The 23,760-nt window shown below is 33.2% G+C and overlaps 1 protein-coding gene across 1 annotated transcript in view; it reads left to right on the top strand.

The window, feature by feature from the left end:
- AHI1 (Abelson helper integration site 1) overlaps positions 1–23,760 on the top strand; it is a 227,732-nt gene that overhangs the window by 180,989 nt on the left and 22,983 nt on the right. Inside the window, 2 exon segments of the mRNA XM_074309767.1 lie at positions 13,777–13,845; positions 21,544–21,706. Coding sequence (XP_074165868.1) covers positions 13,777–13,845; positions 21,544–21,706 — 232 coding nt within the window.

The raw sequence follows: 23,760 nt of genomic DNA on the forward strand, positions 1-23,760 counted from the left end.
ATCTTATATCAATTTTTCCTGTTTATAAAATTTATGTTGCAATATATTAAACATCTTTTTCATTTTACAAATTATGGGGCATGAATGCAAAATTTTTTAGAAATCAGTGTAACACTGGATCATTTATGGAAGGTATTGATGTAGCCTATAGCAATGAATGAATAAAAAGACATTGATTAAACTCTTCATATGTGCAAAGCTTTGTGAATAAAGATAGAAAAACATAGACAATACCTCCTGTCAGCGAACTCACATTCTAATGGGGGAGGTAACATTTATAGCAGGTTTCAGCAGCAAAGTAGAAAGCAATGCTCTTGAAAGGAAAAGCTACTTCTTCCCCCCACCACCACCATATTTATCGAAATACAGTATGATAAAAATGGGGAAAAAATACTACAATTAATGGTGGAAGATGAGTTCAAGATGCAAGTTCTGTATTTAATTTATGCAACTCTGAACAGTTTATTTAATCATGTTGTACCAGCTTTCTCATACATAAAGTGAAGAATATTTTTTTACCTAATTATTAGCTGCTTCTTTGAATTGTTGTGAGAAAAGTTTATCTCTAAGTCATTGATCTCCATATCAATGTACATCTTTTCCAACTATGGCCTACTACCATTTTGTCATCATCAGAAAGCATGTGATCAATGAGCAATTTGGAAAGTCAAACATTTCTGTGGTTGTTGCAATTTGGAGGCAAATGTAGCTGATAATGCATCTTCTTGAATGTCATTTTTACTGATATCTCTTTCTGAATTTGAACTATTTTATAAGACAAAGAATTTTGATGCTTAAAACTCTTTTCTCCGTGATGGCTGAGGGACTGGGGCAGAAACAATTGCCAAACTACATCTTCACCAGAAAGAACGGCTTCTTGGAATAATGCTGGGCTAAGCTGGGAGTAGGACTGGTGATCTATGAGGTCCAAGCATTCTCTAAACTTTACCTATCAGTGGCATGGGATAATGATTGATCTTAAGGAAGCTGGGCCCTTTCATTCCAGGGATTGTTCCCTTCAATAACAGCTATAGAGAGCAAGCCAGAAGCAGGCCTGGTGATTTGGGTGCCACGCTATTCCCAGGCTGTCTCCATCACAATCTGAGGAGTGGTGGTGATTTAAGTGGTGATAGTGGTTTGACTGGTCTAGTACATGTCACTTCTTGTGTCTCCCATGGTTAGCTTGCTGCTTCAACTGGTGAGTCTCAGCTACCAAAAAGCCAAAAATTAAATTGAAACTATAGTTGAATTACCTAGGAAACTGACTGCTTGGGGAAGTCTGGTAAAGGCAAACTTTAGGAATGACCATTATACAACTATATATAGACCTTCGCAGACCAGAACAGAACAGATCATGTTTTACCTCCCATCCAGCCCATCCACTCTGATCATCTTCTTGAAATCTGCTCAGCCACACCCTCCCCCCACAATCACCACCTTTTTACTTGAAATTGTAATCAAATCAATACTACCATTGCTTCTGGTAAAGCTTTATCACTCCATTCTCTATCCCAGTGACTTCCCAGAACAAAACACCGTTGTTTTGTCTCTCCTATCAGAATGTGTGCTTCTGGAGGATTGGGACAATGTCCTGTTTATATTTGCAGTGCTTGGCATATAGTAAGTGTTAATAAATGCTTTGTTTTTATTGTAGTATTCCACCGTGTGTTTATTTAAATAACAGGATAAAAAAAACAAGGCTTTCTATTCCTGGGATACATTTCATCATGCAATTTGACTCTCCTTGTGTTTTCTGCCTTTCCCCAGCTAATAGCGGGAATCTTGATGAAAATAGCTAGAACAACAAACACTAATTCAATATATTCTTAGTATAAGCCGGTAATTGGGTCAAAGACTGATGACTAAAGATAGAGTGAGACAAATTTTAGATCATAAAAAACTGAAACTAGGTGTTATGTTTTTCTTGAAACCATCATGAGATTTTCCCATTGTCCTCCCATACTTTCTCATAATTTCTAATGCAAATGTGGAATCTATTATTCTGAGATATGCTTGAATGAGAGTTAACTTAAAGAAATTTGGAAATTTTAATTTAGATTCAGGTTAGAAATGACCTATTTTTATAGTCAGCTTCATTATCTTCTCTCCATTGCTTCTCTCAAACACTGTCATCATCTCTCCTGTCCACATTTAGTTCGTGCTTATTTAGGTGCATTATACTATAAAGGACAGTGACATTTCTTTGAAAAAGAACTTTGAAAAAGTTTTAAAAAGCAATGCTCTTGAAAGGAAAAGCTACTTCTTCCCCCCCACCACCATATTTATCTGAAATACAGTATGGCAAAAATGGGGAAAAAAATACTACAATTAATGGTGGAAGATGAGTTCAAGATGCAAGTTCTGTATTTAATTTATGCAACTCTGAACAGTTTATTTAATCATGTTGTACCAGCTTTCTCATACATAAAGTGAAGAATATTTTTTACCTAATTATTAGCTGCTTCTTTGAATTGTTGTGAGAAAAGTTTATCTCTAAGTCATTGATCTCCATATCAATGTACATCTTTTCCAGCTATGGCCTACTACCATTTTGTCATCATCAGAAAGCATGTGATCAATGATGCTTGTACCCAAGTACCTAAATGGCTCTTCTTCTGCTCCCATACCTGAAATTACTACCATTAAAATACTCCCTTAGCAGTTATCTAAACATGCATAAATTAGCTGTTTATAATTCTATTGAGCAGCTATAATGCTCAATGAATAGAGTGTTGAGCCTGGAGTAAGAAGACCTGAGTTTAAAACCATCCTTAGACATTGATTACCTGTGTGGGCTTGAGCAAGCAATCACTTGACCCCTGTTTACTTTAATCCCCTAGAGAAGGAAATGGTCAACTTTTCAGTTATCATTGACAAGAAAACCTTATGGGTAGTATGGTGTGCAGAATCAGGAAGAGTTGGATATGAGTGCACAGACAGGCTAGCCTGAAGTGTTCCTAAATAAGTATATAGAAGGGAAATTTATATAAGGTCAGGACTTAGCAGCCAAGGATCAGGGAAGGCTTTATGAGGAAGATGATGCTTGAGAAGAGTTTTGAAGGAAACAATGAATTCTCAAAGCGGAGGTCAGGAGGAAATACATTTCTAGTCTCTGGTGCAATGGCGTGGAGTTGAGAGAGTGTTGAATTTGAGGAATAGCTAGGTCCAGCAAGAGCAGTTTTACTGGACTATAGAAGTATCTGAGGTTAGATTTAAACTCAGGTCTTCCTTTTAAAGTTTAAAAGGAGATGCAGAAGAGTTTATACTTGAAGACAATGGGCAGCGCCAAGAATTTACTGAGTAGTGGAATGAAATGGCTAGACCTGCCCTTTAGAAAAATCACATTGAAGAATGAAGAATACATCTAGAATTCAAAAGAAAGATTAGGGCTGTACTTATAGATTACAGTGTCATCTGAATGGAAATAATGAAACTCAGAATAATTCATTAGATAACTAAAATACTAGCACAATAGGCATTTAACAAACTCCTATTGTTTTGTAGAATAAAATTCAGAGTTTAGGTAGAGTTAGGGGAAAATACATGATCACAGGTAATTATAATAATCAATAATCTGTTAGTAATTTATTTAAATGCCATGCAAAGTTTGAAGAAGAAGGTCATTACTTACTAAGATGAATAGGAGCAGCTTCTTAGAGAGAATGGCAATTGAAGTGAGCTTTGCAAAATAGCAAGGGCTTCCTTGGATGAAGCAAAGGTATATGAGGGTATTCGAGGTCTAGGAAGAACCCCATCAAAAAAAGCAGAGTTATGAAAGCAGAGAGTTATCTGGTTTAGCTAGAACATGCATGGAAGGAATCAAAGACTGGAAAAACTGGGGTTATGTGGAGTACCCAAAATGTCAGGCAAAGGAATTTTTATTAGAAAAGGAAGAAGAGAAATAATATTATCCTAATCAGTTTATTTTATTGATCTATTAACCTGTGTTGTCACCAAACAGAAAGGATTCTATGGGAAAGAAGCAAATTATTAATCAGTTTATCATTTCATTCAACAAATTCAATGAATATATACAAGGCATTATTTTAGGAGCTGGGGATGCAAAGATTCAACCCTACCACATACTCCCAAAAGATAATCTCTGTCTTCAAGTAATTAATGTTATATTGAGGCATTTTATTGTTGTAGAAGACAATTTGAGGAGAGGGGATTTGATATGATGAAGGAAAGAAAGAAAGAAAAGCCTAAAGGTGAAAGAGCTAGATAGGGCACCAGCCCTGAAGTCAGGAGGATCTGAGTTCAAATATGACCTCAGACACTTAATACTTTCTAGATGTGTGATCCTGGGCAAGTCACTCAGGGGGGGAAAAAAAGCCTAAAGGTAAAAGAAAAGAATCAACTAAAAAGTTTTTTAAGGATGGCATAAACCAAAGCATGTTTTATAAACAGATGAGAAAGAGCAAGTAGTTAAGGAGAAAGTAAAAATAGAAGAGAAAGAATGATTGCACAACTCTTGGAGGAGATAAAAGAGGATGGACACCAAGGGTATAGGCACACAGGTACTAGGCAAGAAAGGACACCTTTTTCTTAGAGATCAGAGTAAAGGAGAAAATGAGCAAAAATAGAGGTGAATATGTCCATCAAATGGGAAACAGATGAACAAAATACAATTTACAAATTTTTGAATAATGAATTTAATGAAATTTAGAAATCTGAGATCTATGTGTGAACTGATACAAAAAGAAATAAACAATGCCATAGGAACAATACACAAAATGACAGTTGAAAATAACAGTACTGAAAAGAAGCTGAATCCTGAGTTATTAATGATGAAACTTGGTTCCAAAAAAAAAATAACAAAATATGTCTCCCTCTTCTTGAAGTAGAGACTCTGGAGACAGAATGTTATTGTCAGTTAGCCAATGTTTTAGTTAACTGTTTTTGTTGTAGTTGCTAGAAGGAAGGATTTACTTCTGGGCAAGAGGTTGGGACTACCATATCCAGAAATGACTGAGACAAAAAACAAAAGGCATCAGTATAACTGCTTTGAATGTAGAGCACTACTGAAATAGGGAATAAAAAAGTACAGAGAATGGAAGAAAAGCCCATTCTGTTTATGGAATCTGTTATTTGTTTGGGTTTTTTGTTGTTTGTTTAGGAAAGTAGATGAAATTTAGTGACAAAATCAAGTAAAAGCAGAAATGCTCAGGGCTTAAGAAAAGGTATTGCTACAGCCCTTTCAGAGAGTGGGGTGGTCCATTAAAGGTCGAATAGGTGTTTTTTTGTAACAGTGAGGGTCTGGTTAAGCAGCAGTGATATGAATTTGTTGTGTGGCTGCCTCCATCAGCATGCATTATACCACATATAGAACAGAGAAGGTGTATGGTGAAGATGATCCAGAGTTGAGAATTGGAAGGAAATATAGGAATGCTATGAGACCCAGAACAAGCTAGCAATAAACTTTTGCCCAAGTTTCCAGGTTTTCTGCTTGGGTACCATAGACATATGCTTTAAATTAATTATGCCTGGGAAAAAGTCCTATTAATTCGGTTGGGAGAAAGACCTGTAAATAACACTAAGCTGGATGGGAAAAAGGACTTGAGGGTTTGGGTAGAAGGAGACCTAAAAACTGTGGTTTTTATATCACCTGTGACCTTGAGAAAGGAAACTACAAGCACCTGCCACACTTTAAACCATACTACCCACATGCCACACACAGATGTTTGAAGAATGGAAAAGACAGTCAGGGATTACAAGTGAAGGAATAAGAAGTAAAGGTAGCTGTGAATATTCTCCAAGAATTGGTGATAGGCTTTCTGCTGTTTGTTTCCCTTTCACTTAATGAGTACCTCTTATATATTCATTGGTTTCATTGAATACCAATATGCAGATGACTCAGCAATCTGTAGATGTTTCAGATAGATGGTGTAGCAAGAATCATCTCCCTCCAAAGCCATTTAATTCTACAATTCCCATCATCTAAAATCCTATGAGTGACTATTTCTTGAATGAAATTTGTTACTTGATGCAGGATCTTGTTCCTTGCATCTTCATTCTATCACAGTTTATATTTCTTTATTCAGTAAAACAATTTTTCAGTATGCTTCTTCCCTTTTCTCCTCATTTCCTCACCTAAAATTATTCTTTACTAAAACTATTATGGACTCACATTCTACCTGAATAGGCCTGGGGAGTAGAGCGAGCAAAACATTTTAACTCACCTACATTTGGGTGCATGTTGGTCAGCAGTCAAAAAAATTTGACTCTTTGTCAACCCATGCCTTTCCTCACAATCAAAATAGTATTCAGAACTAAACTTTCCAAAAACTTTTCTAAATTAACTATTTAGCTCTAATCACTCAAGTAATCGTTATGTTATTGTTTCTTTCTAAGAATGTAGCATTTATATATGTATCATTACCTAAAAATATATAAATTATATAAATATACATATTTAAAATTACTGGCCTCTTGTGTTTCCCTGCTTATATTCTTTGTATTTACTGATATTTTATTTCTGTTTCCTGTATCTACCATTCGATCTTAGTGGTAGAATGGGAAAAAGCTCCGAACTTTAAAAGCTAAATTTAAGTTACAGTTCTGCTGTTCACTCCCTGTATTACCTCAGACTATAAACAGTCTCTGACCTCAAGTTTTCTCAGCTTTAAAATGACTGGGTTAGACTTGGTGAGTTCTATTCCACTTCTGAAGCTATGACTTAAAAATCTCTTTGAAGCCATCGATTGTCTTCAATGTCCTTTAAAATTTGAGACAATTTACTGTTTTTTACTCACTGGGCACTCTGTTAATGGACTTACTAACTACTCTTTCTAAAAGTTCATGGGGGTGAAGCCAATATGGCAGAGCAAATTCAAGAACTCCCCCGCAATCTCCTAAATTCCCTTCCAAACAACTTTAAAATAACCTCTCAAATCAAATTCTGGAACAGCCAAGCCAAAAAAAAAAAAAAAAAAAAAAAAAAAAAAAAAAAAAAGCTTGACAGCAAAGGCCTTTCTCACTGGGGTGTTGGTCAGTACAGACCATGCCCAAGGAATCCAGCAGTAGGTTTTGGATTTGGCTGCAGCTGCTGCAGCTGGGAGCTTTCAACTGAGACACAGTAAGGGATTAGGACAGCTGGACAAAAGGAGATTATGGGCAATCTTTGCTGGCAGTGGGTACTGAACTTATCTTATGCCTTGCTTATCTAGCCCAAGTTCTAGATCACAGTCCCAGGATGAAGAGAAGCACTAACATAACTAGTACTTGTGGCTGCAGGGGGGCAGGGGCCTGAATTGTTTTTAGGGCCATTAGGATCCTTCAATAGTACTTGTAGTTACAAGGACCAGGGGCTTAGGCCATAGTTCAAGAGCAAGGAAGAAGGCTTGTGAGTCTCATGAACCAAAACACTGGCCAGGAGAGCAGTGATCACATATCTCCTTATATGCTACTACCTTGAAATGATGGAAAACCCATATATCCCTCTAATTCTGATAGCAGGAGCAGAGCCCAAGTCTAGCTTAAAGTTAAAAGTAAGAACTAGTTTAGGAAAGTAAGCAAACAAAAAAGAAAGAAAGAACCCAATGATAGTTACTTTAGTGACAAAGAAGATCGAGACACAAACTCAGAAGAAAACAGTCAAAACGGCTCCATACAAGGTCTTTAAAAAAAAAAAAAAAAAAAAGCAAATTGGACACAAATCCAAAAAAAATTTCAAGAACAGCTCAATAAGGATTTTTAAAATCAAGAGAGAGAGAAGAAAAATTGGGGAAAGAAATGAGTGATTTTAAAAAATTATGAAAAAAAGTCAAAATTAGGACATAAAAATAATGAAGAAAATAATACCTTAAAAAAACAGAAAAAGAGGAACAGAAGCTCACTGAAGAAAATAATTCCTTAAAATTAGAATTTGATAAGTTGAAACTAATGATTCTGTGAGCTATCAAGAAACAATAAAATCAAATCAAAAGAATGAAAAACTTGGGGGAGAAAAGTGAAATATCTCATCAGAAAAACAACTGACCTGGAAAAGAGACCAAGGAGAGATAATTCAAGAATTATTGGACTACCCAAAAATAATTATCAAAAAGAAGAGTCATATTTCAAAATCATATTTCAAGAAATTATGAAGGAAAACTGCCCTGATATCCAAGAACCAGAAGGTAGTAACAGAGAAATTGAAAGAATCCACGTATCACTTCCTGAAAGTAATCCCAAAATGAAGAATATATTAGCCAAATTACAGATCTCCTGGTAGAAAATATTGCAAGGAGGCAGAAAGACATAATTCAAATATCATGGAACCACATTTAAGATAACACAAAATTTAGCAGCCTCTACATTAAAGGATTAGAGGGCTTGGAATATGATATTCTGGAAGTCAAAAGGATTAGTATTACAAGTAAAAATCACCTACCTAGCAAAACTGAGTATAATCCTTCAGGGGAAAAAATGGATATACAATGAAATAAAGGGCCTTCAAGCATTCTTCTAGGTACTTTCATGTCCAATCCCTACTGCCTCCTGGGGAAAAGGAAAGACAGAGAGAGAGAGAGAGAATCTGAAATAGATTATATATGAAATTAGTAAATATGCAAACTATAGATCCAGAAAAAAAGAGTCTAGAGATAAATGCAAGAAAGGGAGCCATTATCAATAAGTGATCAGAATATTTCAGAAAATCTTCAGGTGAGTATTTGTGAATATAGCCTTCATAAATCTTTGTCTTAAAATGTAGTAAATGAAATTTATCTTCTAATTGTGAAAAAAAGGCAAGAGAATTACAAAATTTGAGAGTTGGTAGGGACCTCAGAAGTCATCTAGGTCAGACTATACACAAAAGGAAACTCCACTTCAAGAGAATGCTTGTTTACTCTCTACTTGAAGAAAGCCTTTCATGTTAGAAGATCTCATCACATCTGAACCATTCCACTTTTGAACACTTCTCATTGTTAGGATGTATCTATCAACATAAAAGATTCATATGGTTCTTTCATCTCATCAATTTAGTAGTTATTCCAATGCTGCAGAACTTAAACTAGCTATGTCTACTCATCATGTCCATGTTTTCCAAAAAGTCACTAAAGGATACCAACCCATTGTGCAAGAGACTTTTTTCCATTCCTTCAGATGCCACTAAAATATCCAAGGAGCCCTACCTGTCCACTTGTTATCCCTCAGCTTCACCATATGAACATTTTATCTTTTTCTTTTATATAATTTTTCAAAATATCTTTTGTTCCTGTTACAAGATTCTTCTTTGCTGTCACCTGCCATGCACCTTTCTGTTATTGTCTATGTGGTAAATGTACTGAAAAATATTTTGATAGTAGCTTTTTTCCAAATCCATGCAAAGATAGTTTTCAGCATTCATCTTTACAAAACCTTGTGTTTCAAATTTTTGTCCCTCTCTCCCCTCCATTCCCCTCTCCTAGACAGCAAGCAATCCAATATAGTCTAAACATGTGTAATTCTTTTAAACATATTTCACATTTATCTTACTGCACAAGAAAAATCAGATGAAAATGGAGGAAAATGAGAAAAAAAAACAAGAAAACAACAAAAAAAAGGTGAAACTCCTCTGTTGTGATCCACATTCAGTCCCCATATGCTCTGTCACAAGTATATTGGAATTGATCTGAAAAGAGCCTCCTCCATCAGTTGATCCTCACATACATATTGAAAAATATTAAATTTGCTCTTATGTAAGTCGTGTAAATGCTTTGAAATTTCCCCAAAGCAATCCAACCTGCTCTCCTCTTTGTTTTCAACTTCAACCCAACTCAGGGTCCCCCTATATTGCCTAAACCAAACACACAAAATATTGAACAAGTTCTAGAATGCATCCATTTAAATAAAAATTGAAATCTAGGCAATATACATTCTTCATTTGTTTGGTCTTTCCTAAATGGATGAACAGGCCAAACTCCTTTGAGTGATTAAGATTTATTCAAAAAGTTTCTGCACTGTCTTTAGAATGTTGCAATCAAAACAGAAATACTTGGAGGTTCTTATTATCAGCAGGTAATTGATCTTGCTAATTTGAGCTCTGTGTTGGATTTCCTCCCCCCAAAAAATGACACTTTCATTAGTTTAGGCCTCATTTGACATTTATAATCTAGGGGTTATTAAATAGATGTTCTTCTGTTGTTATATTGGAATACCGAATGATATTGATGTGTGAATGGGAGACCCCTTATTTTAAAAGATTCTATGATGCACCATTCTGTTTATTGATTTTCTTCTGTTGTTATAATGGAATATTAAATGATATTGATGTATGGGGAGACCCCTTATTTTTAAATTTGCTATAATTTACCATTCTGTTTATTGAGTCAAAGGGTTTTTTAAAATTATTAATATTACTAGTTATTTTCATTCTCTATATTTTTTAGGCAATTGTGAGATGGAAAGATGAGAAAGATGTCATCCACTATTGAATATCGTTTTCAAAAGCTTTCTTACTCAACAATAAAAGAGGTAGTTTCAAAGAAACTTAAGGAAGTCTTGTATAGAGTAAAATGAGCAAAACCCAGAGAATAATTTATGTTGAGATACAATTGAAAAAAATGAACAATTTTGTAAGACTTAGGAACTCTTTATCAAGTATATAATCAAACTTGATTCCATAGGACCAATGATAAAGAATTCTACCTACCTTCTAACAGAGGTGATGCCCTAAATATGCAGAATATGGCTTTTGGAAAAGTATCAGTATTTTTGTGTGTATATTTGTTACAAGGTTTTGTTTCTTTATTTTTTGGTTGGGGGAGGAGAATGGCCTGCAAATGAACTGAGAAAAGAGGAAGAAAAAAATCTATGTTTAATAATCAGGAAAAAAACTGCCCTACTTTAGACATATTCCAACTTGTCAATATTCTTTCTAAACTATGGCACCCAGAACTCCAGGCAAGATCTTAACAAGAACAAAGTACAGTGGAATCATCATCTTTATATACTTGGAATGTAATCCCCTATTATTGCTCTTCTCTTGCCCCCAATCACTTTAATATTTTTGGATCCACAACATATTGCTAACTTTAAGTATAGGACCAAGTGTAGACCCCTGTTTATATTGAAGTATTAATAACTAGCTTTACATTTAGCTATCCAAATTGTCTGAATCTCTCCAATTGTATTACTAGTCTATATCTCTCCATCTTCTCTACAAAAATAGTATGAGACACCTTATCAAAAGCTTTGCTAAAACCTAGGCAACTGTATCCACACAGCATTCACTTCATCTACTAACTTAGTAATCTTAACTGAAAAAGAAAATGAAAAGCTTTTCTGGCATAATGTGTTATTTGAATCTATCATGATGGACCTTTGTAACCACTTCCTTCCTTTTTTAATGATATATTTAATTTATTTAATTTAATTTATTTAATTAATTTTTTAATTTATTTATTTATTTAATTTAATTTATTTAATTAATTTATTTAATTTAATTAATGATATATTTAATGATATATCCTAAAATCATCTCAGGAATCAAAATTAAGCTTAGTGAACTATAGTTTGTAGACTTTTTCTTCTTTTTCTTGAAGATGGGAATATCACTTATCCTTCTCCATTTATGATGACATAGTAATATGTATTTTGTGTAACGTGTATGTATATATGATAGCTTCAAAAGTAAAAATTTATTTTCATTGAAAAAATATGCAATCAAATTTTCTAACTTCTGTACATATCAATCTTAATAATTGATTTGGTTGGAATCAATTCCACCAAGATTTCCTAAAGTATTTCCAGTGATCGAGTTGCTATTTTAAGAATAAGTCAATTCTTAAAAATGCCTGTCTGGTGCAGTGTTACTTGTTACTTGGGAGATCATATTTTCTGACTCTTCTAGAATTAAATATGTAGAGAGTTATACTAGATCAGAAACAATGAACATATTCAGGCTTTCACTCAACCTGCCTTATTGGAAAACAAACTGTCAACTGGATCTAAGACAGATTTAGGAACATCTTGAAAATACTGTATAACTTCTCATTGTAGTGTAAGTAGTAACATAGAGAGAACAATAATAATTTTTTAAAAATTATATTTGATGAGCATACATTTTGACCCAACAGTGTTTCTACTGGGCTTATATCCCAAAGAGATAATAAAGAAAGGAAAGGGACCCACATATGCAAAAATATTTGTAGCAGCCCTTTTTTGTAGTGGCAAAAAAATGGAAACTGAATGGATGCCCATCAGTTGGAGAATGGCTGAATAAATTATGGTATATGAATGTTATGGAATATTATTGTTCTATAAGAAATGATCAGCAGGATGATTTCAAAAAGGCCTGGAGAGACTTATATGAATTAATGCTAAGTGAAATGAGCAGAAGCAGGAGATCATTGTACATGGCAACAAGAAGATTATATGAAGATCAATTCTAATGAATATAGCTCTTTTCGACAATAAGATGATTGAGGCCAGTTCCATTGGTCTTGTGATGGAGAAAGCCATCTACACCCAGAGAGAGAACTGTAGGAATTGACCTAGCATTTTCACTCTTTTTTGTTGTTGTTTGCTTGCATTTTCTTTTCTTTCTCATTTTTTTCCTTTTTTTGATATGATTTTTCTTGTGTAGCAAGCAATATACATATATTGCATAGCAATATATGTATATATATTGGATTTAACATATATTTTTAACATGTTTAATGTATATTATATTATTTGACATATAGGGGAGGGGTGGGGAGAAGGGGGGAAATTTGGAAAATTTGCAAGGTTTTTCGAGAGTCAATGTTAAAAAATTATCTATGCATGTTTTGAAAATTAAAAGTTTTATCTATGTACATATATATGTATGTATATATAGATATAGATATAGATATAGATATAGATATAGATATACACACATATATATTTGATTTCTCAAGTCTTAGTATAGTGAGTTGCTGGATATAAGCCTATCAATCAAATAAAGCTAATATGAGGAGGGGTAAAGAACAGATCTCTTCATTATACTTAAAATATATTATCTTCTCAAGATACATCATTCACAAAGGATTATTGTAAAAATAGTTCCACATACTAGGCCATGAAAAGACAGAAGGTTTGGTTTAATTGAATTTTAATTGAATTCTGTTCTTTTAAAGGAAGATATCCCTGAATAAAAGTACGTGCTCTTATTTTTCCCTCTTCTAAATCTGCTCTAACCTACTCTATAAAACCCTGCCAAATAGTCTCATAAATTTGTAGTTTGATTTGTTGCAAATGCTTTAGAAATATCTGTGAAGAATGTATATTTTGGCTTTTTTGAGATCTAGTTTCATTAAAATAATGATGATTCCCTTCAGTAAAGTAGATGAATGAGAGGTGCAGGAATTGGATTGAATCAGTGCTAATCATAAGATGGAAAATGAGCCTTTAAATATAAAAGCACCCTTATAGTCAAAATCCAGACTTCAAATCAAGTTCAAAATAAATCACCAATGAGGTAGATTCTTCCTTATCCAATACTTGCTACTTAGAATTTGCTTAGCTAAACATTATAGTTGTTTATAGATGAATACATAGACTTTTAATATAAAAATATTCTTAAAGAGGACATGTGGTTAATCTCTTTAGTTCAATCCCCTCATTTTATGGGTGAGGAAACTGAAATCTTAAGAGATTAATTAATGTACTTAATGTCATACAGCCACTGTCGTAGACAGGACTATGTCCTAGATCTCGTGATTCCTGGTTAAATAGTCTTTCTGCTATATGTTACCATCTTTATTAGTTTTATGTCACAAAAACTATATTACTTAGATTTACATATTTTGCTAAGTAATAAATTAATTAAATGATTTTTTTTCCTTCTAGAATGATGATTCTCTAATATCATTACCTAAAAGAATAAGAACAGATAGTTCATTGCTAGATCCAGAGACAGTAAGTATTGAACAAATATTCATCTTTCCAAATTATTTGCTGTCATTTGACCTTATTTTTTAGGTAATGGAGAGTGGGATAGGGTGGTCGTAGTGGTTGGTGGTTGGTTGGTTGGTTGGTAGGTTTTAATTTTTTTTTTGGTTCTGGTGATTGTTTTTTTAAGGGAAGTTATTATGAGAGACAGTGTAGCATAGTAATAGAGAATTGTGCTTGAAGATTGAAAGACCTGGTTTCAAGTCCTACTTCTGCCACATCCTAAATTTGTGATCTTTTAAGTCACTTAACTCCTCTATAACAGACGTTCTCAATTCAAGATTGTCTCTTTCCAGGAAGGAGGTAACTTTTCTTTATAAAAAATTAGTGTTTTATTTGTTATGTGCGTCTGTATGGAGACCTCTAGAATTTATTGAGCTGAGAACATTTGGGACTTGGGGATCAAAAAAGCTGGAAGCTACTGCTCTAAAAAAAAAAACCTGAAGTTACAAAGAAGATTTATAATGGAAGAAAGGACTCCTTGAACTGATGAAATGATAGATCTGGTCAGCAATATAATAATTTGCAAATTTTATGATCAACATTCATGGAAGAGAGAGATGTGACCCAGAATGGTTAGTAGAAGGTATTATAGTCAGGAAGGCCTAAGTATAAGCTCTGTCCCAGGCAGCTCTATAAGACTTTAGTATATTAAGCGACAGAGGAATTACTGATCTTTAAGGTAGGAATCTTCAGACTTAACAAAAATGAGATCACAGATCCAGAAAAAAAAATCCATAGACATAGCATGTAATATATTTTTGCTACCTATTACTAGAAACAAGCCTTTACATTTTTTTTGTTTGTCAGATAGAAATATAACCAACTTCACTATAACTAAACCATGAATCATGAAAAAAGATAACTTTGTGATGTAATAAAATTTTCATTTTTATAGGTATTTTTTCTTCTCTTTCCCCAACTCAGGTCAAAATTTATTATTAAATTAATTCATCTAATTGTTGTGTATGTACACACACACACACACACACACACACACACAAACACACACACATATTAACTGGGTCATCTCAATACAAGCCAGGTCCCAATTAACATGAATAATGGATCTTATGAAATGTTTGCATGTAGTCAGATTTGTAGTACCTGAAGTTATAATTATTCAAAATGTGGTGATTGGTTGTAATAAAGATCTGATATATCTATACAGTAAAATAATATTTCTAGAATTATGATTGAATTTTTTATAAAATGTTCAAATGAATTCCCTTTTAATTTTGTTTACCATTAAGTTTGTTCACCACAGACTGTAGAACAGAGTTTATAATGAAATCATCTCTTCAATTCAAAAGGAAGTTTGCCAGCTTACTAAAAGGGATAAAGATTATGCCTTTTGGCATATGAATCGGAAATTTTTCTTTCTCTGCCTATAATACATAAAGACAACAATTTTAACCCAAATGATTCAGCTTTTATATAGGTTTTGCCATAAAAATCAGGAAAACATTTTTTTGAATCCTGTCTCTCACTTAACCTCTAAAAGTGGTTAAAAACTAAACGCTTCAGTTTCCTCATCTGTAAGTTGGGCATAGTAATATCTGTAGTGCCCATCTCACAATTTTATTGAGATACTCAAAAGAGAAAATATATATAAAGTCCTCTTCAAACATCAAAGCATTAAGTAAATGCCAAGTATTATCATTATTTAGACTGAAAATTAAAACTTGTGATCTCAATTGACTTTTTAATCCATATTTAATTTCTATAAAATTGAAATTGTACATTGAAAAATTAAAATAATTTTGACCACATAAATTCATTATAGAATTCTCTAAGCAAATAATTCATGTGTCGTCTTGATGATACTTTGCTTTTGAAAGTAATAGAAAAACAGGTAAGAAAAAAAAAAAGATAAGTATCCTAAAAAGTAAATATTTATGTGATTAAATAGACAGAAGCAATTCATTTCCAAGACCAGAAATAGTATTACATATTTATTAAATGATGATTTAAGTCAATTCAATTAAACACTATTATATAAGAAAGTATGATAGATTCAGGAAGTACTTACTTTTTTTTTTTTTTTTTTTTTTTTCTGAAGCAATTGGGGTTAAGGGACTTGCTTAGGGTCACACACCTAGGAAGTGTTAATAGTGTGAAGCCAACTTTGAACTCACGTCCTCCTGACTTCAGGGCTGGTGTCTATCCACTGTGCCACCTAGCTTCTATCATGAATTTACATAGTCAAAAATTCTTTTAATTTTTCAATTAACAATTTCAATTGATTGAAGAAGAGAGATAAAAGGCAATAATGCCAAAAGAATATTTTATCTCAACAGAGATAAAAAAAATTTGAAAGGATTCATAGAAACATTTGGATCACAATATATATATTAGCTTCAGAAAAAAGACCTACACCTCAAACTTCAAGACAGAAGAATTTAACAATTCCAATAAAAAGCAACGAATTATGCAAGTAGCTAGAAGACCCTTAAACAAAAGGACATTCAAGTAACACAAAACTCTTATGCAATCCACTTGGAGTCACAGAAGGAAATGGAATGTTATATTTGGAAAAACAAAAACACTCAATATATAACCTCAAATAACATACCTTGTAACTTAAACAAAATCATCCCTAGGGAAATAATGGGCATTGAATAAAAATGAAGCATTTGAGCCATTAAAGAAGAAAATGAGCAGAATATTTTACTTGAAAAAAACCAAAACAGCAGAAATACAAGAATGAGAGTAAATAAATAAAACTGTTGGGAATGGGGAGGATACCCCATTTCTAGAGATTATCTTAAATAATAAAGAAAAAAATAAAGAAAAACTTTGTCCATCTGGTTTTTAAAAGGCTTCGTAGAAGGAATGGAACAATTAAGCAATTTTCTAAGTACACTAAGGAACAAACATAAAGACAAAATGTAAAACAATAGGACAAATTATGTTGGAAAATCGGGACTGAGATATGGTATGCACCCCATATATATATATATATATATATTGTATTTGTACATGTTTTGTATTCCCTTACCTAAAACAGCATCTTGCACATAATAGTCCCTCTTTAAATGTTTGTTTGAAAAGCATACAGTATATATGAAACTGAATAAGCATTATTTGCAATGAAGTAATTCTGGAAACTTTACTGCTGAATTCAGAGGAAAAGCAAGGATATCAATCTATTATTGACATAGTATCAGATAAACATAAGTAAAGAGGAAACAAAAATAGCCCTAGCTACAGATATAAGAACAACTAGACTCATCTTTCTGAGTTCAAATCTGACCTTAGCCATTTACCAGCTGCTGTTTGACCCTAGGGAAGTTACTTAACCTTATTTGCCTCAGTTCCTCATCTCTAAAAAGAGCTAGGGAAAGAAATGGCAAAAAAAACTCCAGTAATTTTGCCAAAAGAAACCCAAATAGGGTCACAGTCACAACTGAAAAAAATGAATCATAGCAACTTTTTGAAGATATTATAATTTACTTAGAAAACCAAAGAGCATCAGCAATTTAAAGCAAAAGACATAATCCTGAGATAATATGTTTAGTTAATTTACAGTATAGAAAATTGGGTTTCATCATTTTTGCAGTTCAGAAATATTTAGGGGAATATTTAGGAATATTCATGATGAAGGTTGTAGAAATAAAAATTATATTCAAAATTCTTGAAATATCTAAGAATTATCCAACTAAAAAACTTTCAGAAAGTATACAACTTTGCAGGATTGAAAGAATACAGAGAGAGAGAGAGAGAGAGATATTGGGGGGAAGAGTGTTGTGCTTTTCTATAGTTTAGTTCACCTAAATGAATTTGTAGATGTAGTGCTTATTTGAGTAAGAGGAAACCAAGTGGTACATTAGGGTCTGAAGCCAAGAAGACTAGAATTCAAATCCAACCTTAAACACATGTTAGCTATTTAATCTCTTCCTCAGTTTCCTCAATTACAAAACAGAATTAATAACAGCACCTATATCATAGGGTTGTTGTGAGGATCAGATGAAATATTTGTAAAGCACTCAAATATATTGCATGATTTATAGTAAATAAATGATTATTACCTTCCTCTTACACCAATCACACTACCAAAGGATTACTTTGTGGAGCTAGAAAAATGAATAAAATTTATTTGAAGGAACATAAGATCAAGTATTTGGTCCTGGTTTTAAAAAGGAAAAAAAAAAAAGATTTATAGAAGAGACTGTACAAAGCAAGATCTAGAAATAAAATGAATACTGCCTAGTAAACCCAATTATACAAACTACTAGAAGGATTTCTTATTCAACAATAACTGCTGTGAAAACTAGAAAATAATTTGGTTAAAAATAGGTCTAAACCAGCATCTTAAGTGATATACTACTATAAACTTCAAATAAATAACTTAATTATAATATTTATATTATTAAATATGTAATGAATAAATATAGTATAAATATAATAGTTATTATAATCATATTATAAATAATAGAGGAGAATTGAAAGTTACATGTTTCACTTGATTAAAAGAATTCAAAATCCAACAAGGATAGTAGAGATCACAAAAGAAATGAACTAGGTCATACAACATACTAGCTGTAAACAAGCTTGTTATTTATTACTTAATCATCTAAGTTATTAATAAAAATATTGAATAGGGCCCTACAACATTCTGCAAATTGTCTCTCTCCAGATGGATATCTATTAATCAACATTCTCTGTTTGATCAATCATCTATTTTTTGAAGTTTCAAACATATCTTGCTGTATTATCAGTATTGAGAACTGACATTGAAGGAAAAAAATTAAATGTAAAAAACAATTGCAAGATCCAAAAAAGAATATCAATCTGAGACCATTTAGGGTGAGGGTAAACTTTGCCTCCCAATTCCTGAAATAATTATCAACATAATTAAATAATTGGTGTTTTTATAATAATTACTGAATCCTCAAGAAAACACATTCTAGTGAAATATACGAGTTTTTTAGAAGAATTCTAACCAAAAACTGATAAAACCAAACTACCCATAAATCCTAGATATCCAGAATATTCCCTAAAAGTTAAAGTTAACTGAGCTTTGCTGTGTTTATAGAACAGTATTGAAGAAATGCTAAGCCTGAAGCCGGAGACCCAGATTTGATCCCGACATTACATCCTTCCTTCCTCTTTGTATGATCATGAACAAATCATTGAGCTTCCATGTTCTCATTAGTTAGAATATTTATATTTATTCTATAGGATTGTTAATAGAAAAGCCTTAAAGTACTAAATTAATGTAATTATTCTAACAAGTATTGCTGTAGGCATTGTTATTTTTCCAAGCATTTCCTGCCTTAAGGCATGTGAAAGTAAGATACTTAGCAGTCACACTATATGTATTTCTGGGGAATACTTGGAAAGAAAAGACAAGGAATAAGGATCTTTGTCAATTTCGATTGGGTTCCTAATTTTTAAACTTGCTTCAGAGGCAATAACAGGGGAGAAGAGAATCAAGAGCTCGGAAATAATAGCTGATGTTTAATAATAGCTTTATAAAATACTTCTTATAATTTCACTTGATCCTCACAACATGCTGTTCTGTGAGGAAAGCATGGTAGCCATTAATATGCCCATTTTATAACTAAGGAAACAAATTCAGAGACATTATATTCTTTGCCCATTTTAACTAGCAAACATTAGAGTTAATATTCAAACCCAAGTCTCCTTGATTCCAAGACCAGACCTCTTCACTCTACACTATACTAGCTGTTACCAAAACTTTTCTGGAAGCCTGAGTGTTAATAAATCTAAGAAGTCCATAGGAAATTAGGGAATTGAGCCTCCCCAGTCTATTAGAACATAGTATAGTTCAGAAAAAATTATTTTTGTATGATTCTGATAATTATCTTATAAAGCTGTATTAAATATTTTTCTATAATTGTATATTTGACTATATACAGTTACATAGGCAGCTAGATATTTTAATGGATAGAGCACTGGGCTGGGAAACAGGAAGCGTCATTTTCCTGAGTTTAAATCTGGCCTCAAATACATCCTAGCCCTATGACCCTAGGCAAGTCTGCCCCAATGTCTTCATCTGTAAAATGGATTGGAGAAGGAAACGGCGGCAAACCATTGTAGCATCTTTGCCAAAAATCCAGATCACAAAGAGTCAGACACAACTGGAATGACTAAGCAACAACACTGCAATTCTAATTGTATATTTTATAGATATCTTATATCTTCAGAGCTAGCATAAAAGTAACTTGGCAGAGTGATTAAGGAACTCAGAAGTCTTGAATTCAAATAGTGTCTCTGATACTTATTTGTTGTCTGATCATGTAAGTCACTTAATCTCTCTCTCTCTCTAATCTAATCTCTCTAAACCAGCATCTTCATCTATAAAAGAAGGTGGTTCAACTAGATAACCTCAGAAGTTCCTTCCAAATCTAAATCTATGATCCTCTTGAATTGAATTGAAAAATAGAAGCTTCCCTAAATGTTCCCCAATTTCTAAATGTGCCCAAATGCTAAACAAATCATAAACTTCCAACATGAAGTGAAATAATAATGGTCAGTATTAAGAGTAGATGAGAGATGAGGAACATTTTAGGGGGGAAAGGGTTAGGTTCATCACTTTTTATACAAATGTCTTTGTGACATCCTAGTCAAATGTATGAGAACTGAAAGATCTTATTTAGTTTCTTGGAGTAAATTCCTTCAAAGCAGGATATGTGTTCATTTTTTTTGGAGCCACCATAGTACCTAACATAATTCTAGGGAAACAATAAATTCTTGATAAGTACTTCTTAAATTGATATGAATTTGAGTGCCATTGTTGACCTAGTTCCTGTAATAGCGTGGATTTGAAATCTATGTTTCCTTTAGTAAGTATAGATTTAATAATTTTCAAATCCTGTGAAAAGCAGAAGACAGAGTGCAGATATTGTTTACTATAATAGATCACATGTTTTATATGTTTATTGAGATATTCCATCATCCTTTATAGCCTCTCAATAGGGTAGGGAGTTTCAGTAATGTAGGTTTGCATAAACCAAATAGTTACCAAAAATCATAATTCCTATAAATACAATAAGGAATCCTAATCAAAGGTATTTTTCTTTTTCATCTTAAATGTCTACCTGATGGAAGGTTTTCATAGAGCAAATAAAAACTTTATTATGTACATTATTATATAGACATTCAACATGCGAATATTTATACGGAATTTTTTTTTCTACTACAGAGGCATTAGCAGTAAACCAAGCAATTAAAATGAGGCTTTACAATCAAGTTTTCCATTGGGGGGGGGGTCCTTTTAGCAAAACTGTCATAGTGTCAAAGAATTTATTCAAACACATCTGCTCCACACAAGGATAGAACAGGATCTAAAGGTGGTGATATATTTCTAAGAAAGTGAATGCATGAGCTTTTTTTTTTTTTCCCCTCTCCATCACCTTCATAAGCAAATTGCTTGAAACAACTAACATCTGCTGTTTTGAAGCTAATCTTAGTGTATTGAATGCTCTTAACCATTTCTCAATCCCACAGTCCTTTATCTTGCTTCTCCTGCTGCGTTCCCACCACCCCTGATCCCATTAGCAAACCTTGAGACAGCCTCAGCCTTACCAAAGTGCAGCTTTGGTTTCAGCTGCTTTTCTGCAAGAGGAAGTGAATGTTGGGGGTTTTTCTCTGTGGCACAGTTGTGATAAAGCTGTGGTGGTCTTATCTCTCTTTTAGGTAGTGGCTCTTTATGACTATACAGCGCATCGATCAGATGAGCTAACCATCCATCGAAGTGACATTATCCAAGTGTTGTACAAAGATAATGATAACTGGTGGTTTGGCAGCCTCACAAATGGACAACAAGGTTATTTTCCAGCTAATTATGTGGCTGGTGAAAGTAAGTTTTATGCTCTTTTCCTGATATACTAATGTGGGTATAACTGATGGTCTAAGATTTTTATCATTTTCTACTGTTTAATTTACTGAGCTGATCATAGGATCAGAGATGTAGTGTTGGAAAGGACCAAGAGTGATCTAGTCCATTACTCTAATTTTACAGATGACGAAAATGAGGTCCAGAGAAATGGTCATCCTTTTCTAAATAATCTGGATGTGTAAATAATTAAACTGAGGAGTCCATTTATTTCATGCTTTCCCCTCTAAAAAAGGAAAAAATTAGGATTATTAACACATTAGAAATCTATTGTGTTCTGAGATTGGGTAATATCAGCCTTACTGTATGTAATCACACACAGCCCCCCCCCCTCCAGTTATCAATCTTCTTCCCCATCCCCCTTTCCCCAGCAGCCTGCTTCACACAATTTTGGCAACTCTCAGCTTCCCACAATGTCTCCTAAGTTCTCGGGTACCTAAGATATCCAAGCTCTGTGACTCCCACTTTATAAAGTTGTAGGTGTCAATCTCAATCTTTTACATGTTAAAACAAAAATACTCTCTTCTCCACAATAGATTGTTTCATTTCCCCAAGTAAATGGAGAGGAAGACTTTATTTTGGAAAATGTAAGATCATCCAGAAGTTCTATATCTGACTTTTTGACAGCTGTGGATTGACTATCAGATTTCCAAAGGTGGAAAATAAAACCTACATTAATGTAAATTGGACTTGAAAAGAAAAAAGGAACTTAAAAACAACCCTTCTCACAAGGGAAGTAAATTAATCTAATATCAAAGCAACCATTGATTCGCCAAAGAATATGACAGAGTAAAAAAAAAAAAAAAAAAAAAAAAAAAAAAAAAAAAAACACTAAATTCTGTCACTTGAAGTACTCTGAGCCTCAGTAGAATAAACATGTGTAGAATAAACAAGTTGGATTAGAAATTCTTTAAGGCCCCTTCTATCCCTAACATTCTTTGTTAGTAATTGGATGATATATAATCTTAGGATTTGGATGTACTCTTTAAACCCTAAAATTTAGAGAGAGATCCCAAATCAAAATGTCTTTCAGACAGTTCCCAACCCAATACTGATGGGTTTTATTCAAAGTTTGTTTTTAAATCACCTGGTTTAGGACTCAGAATTATCTTTTCCATGAGAAACAAGTAGCTTTTTAAATTGCTGTTAGGTTCTCCTATGCTTGTCAAAAGTTTATTTAGCTCATAATATAGGTAGCGAGGTATCCCAATAATCAGTGTTCAATTTGGGCTCTGAAAAACCTGAATTTAAATTTGGCTTCTGACATAAATGGTCAAATCACTTAACATTTCTTTACCTCAGTTTCTTTATCTGCAAAATGGGCTTTAAAATATCACTCTATCTCCTAAGATTATATGATGATAATAAGAGATGATATTTGAAATTTTCAAATTGCTTTACAAAAGCTAGTCATAAATTTGTCTCTTTTTGATTTCAACCCATTTCTCCAAGTGTTTTTAAAGACATCTGAGTGATGCAATAAATAGGATACTAGTCCTGAGTTAATAGTGGTAGTTCAATGCCTGGAACACAACTCTTATTGTTGTTGTGTGGTCATTTCGATCATGTCCAGTTCTTCATGACTCCCATTTGGGGTTTTCTTGGCAAAGATACTGAAGTGGTTTGTTATTTTGTTACCCCATATCTACTTCTTATAGACAACAATATTTAGGACTAGAGATCCCATGTTATTGAATCAAGCGTCTCAGGCCAGTCTATTTTTTCCAGTTTCATAATAGATTATTCTTTCTCCTTTACTATGTGGCCCAGAAGAGCCAGCCCCTCTGCTCCTCATATGTGATACTCCACTGCCTTTCTCTACTCCTTTGCACTAGCAGTATGTGGAATGTCCTCTTTCCCCAACTTTCACCTCAAAGAATCTTTTTTCCTTCAAGATCCAACTCAACCACCACTGCTTATAGGATACCTTTCTTGATTCCTACATAACTACTTTGTATTTTGCCAATTTGTATTTTTTTACATTCACTCTGTATCAATACAAATACACATTTTATTTT

Source organism: Sminthopsis crassicaudata, chromosome 4, assembly GCF_048593235.1.
Source record: "Sminthopsis crassicaudata isolate SCR6 chromosome 4, ASM4859323v1, whole genome shotgun sequence".
NCBI classification, from domain to species: domain Eukaryota; kingdom Metazoa; phylum Chordata; class Mammalia; order Dasyuromorphia; family Dasyuridae; genus Sminthopsis; species Sminthopsis crassicaudata.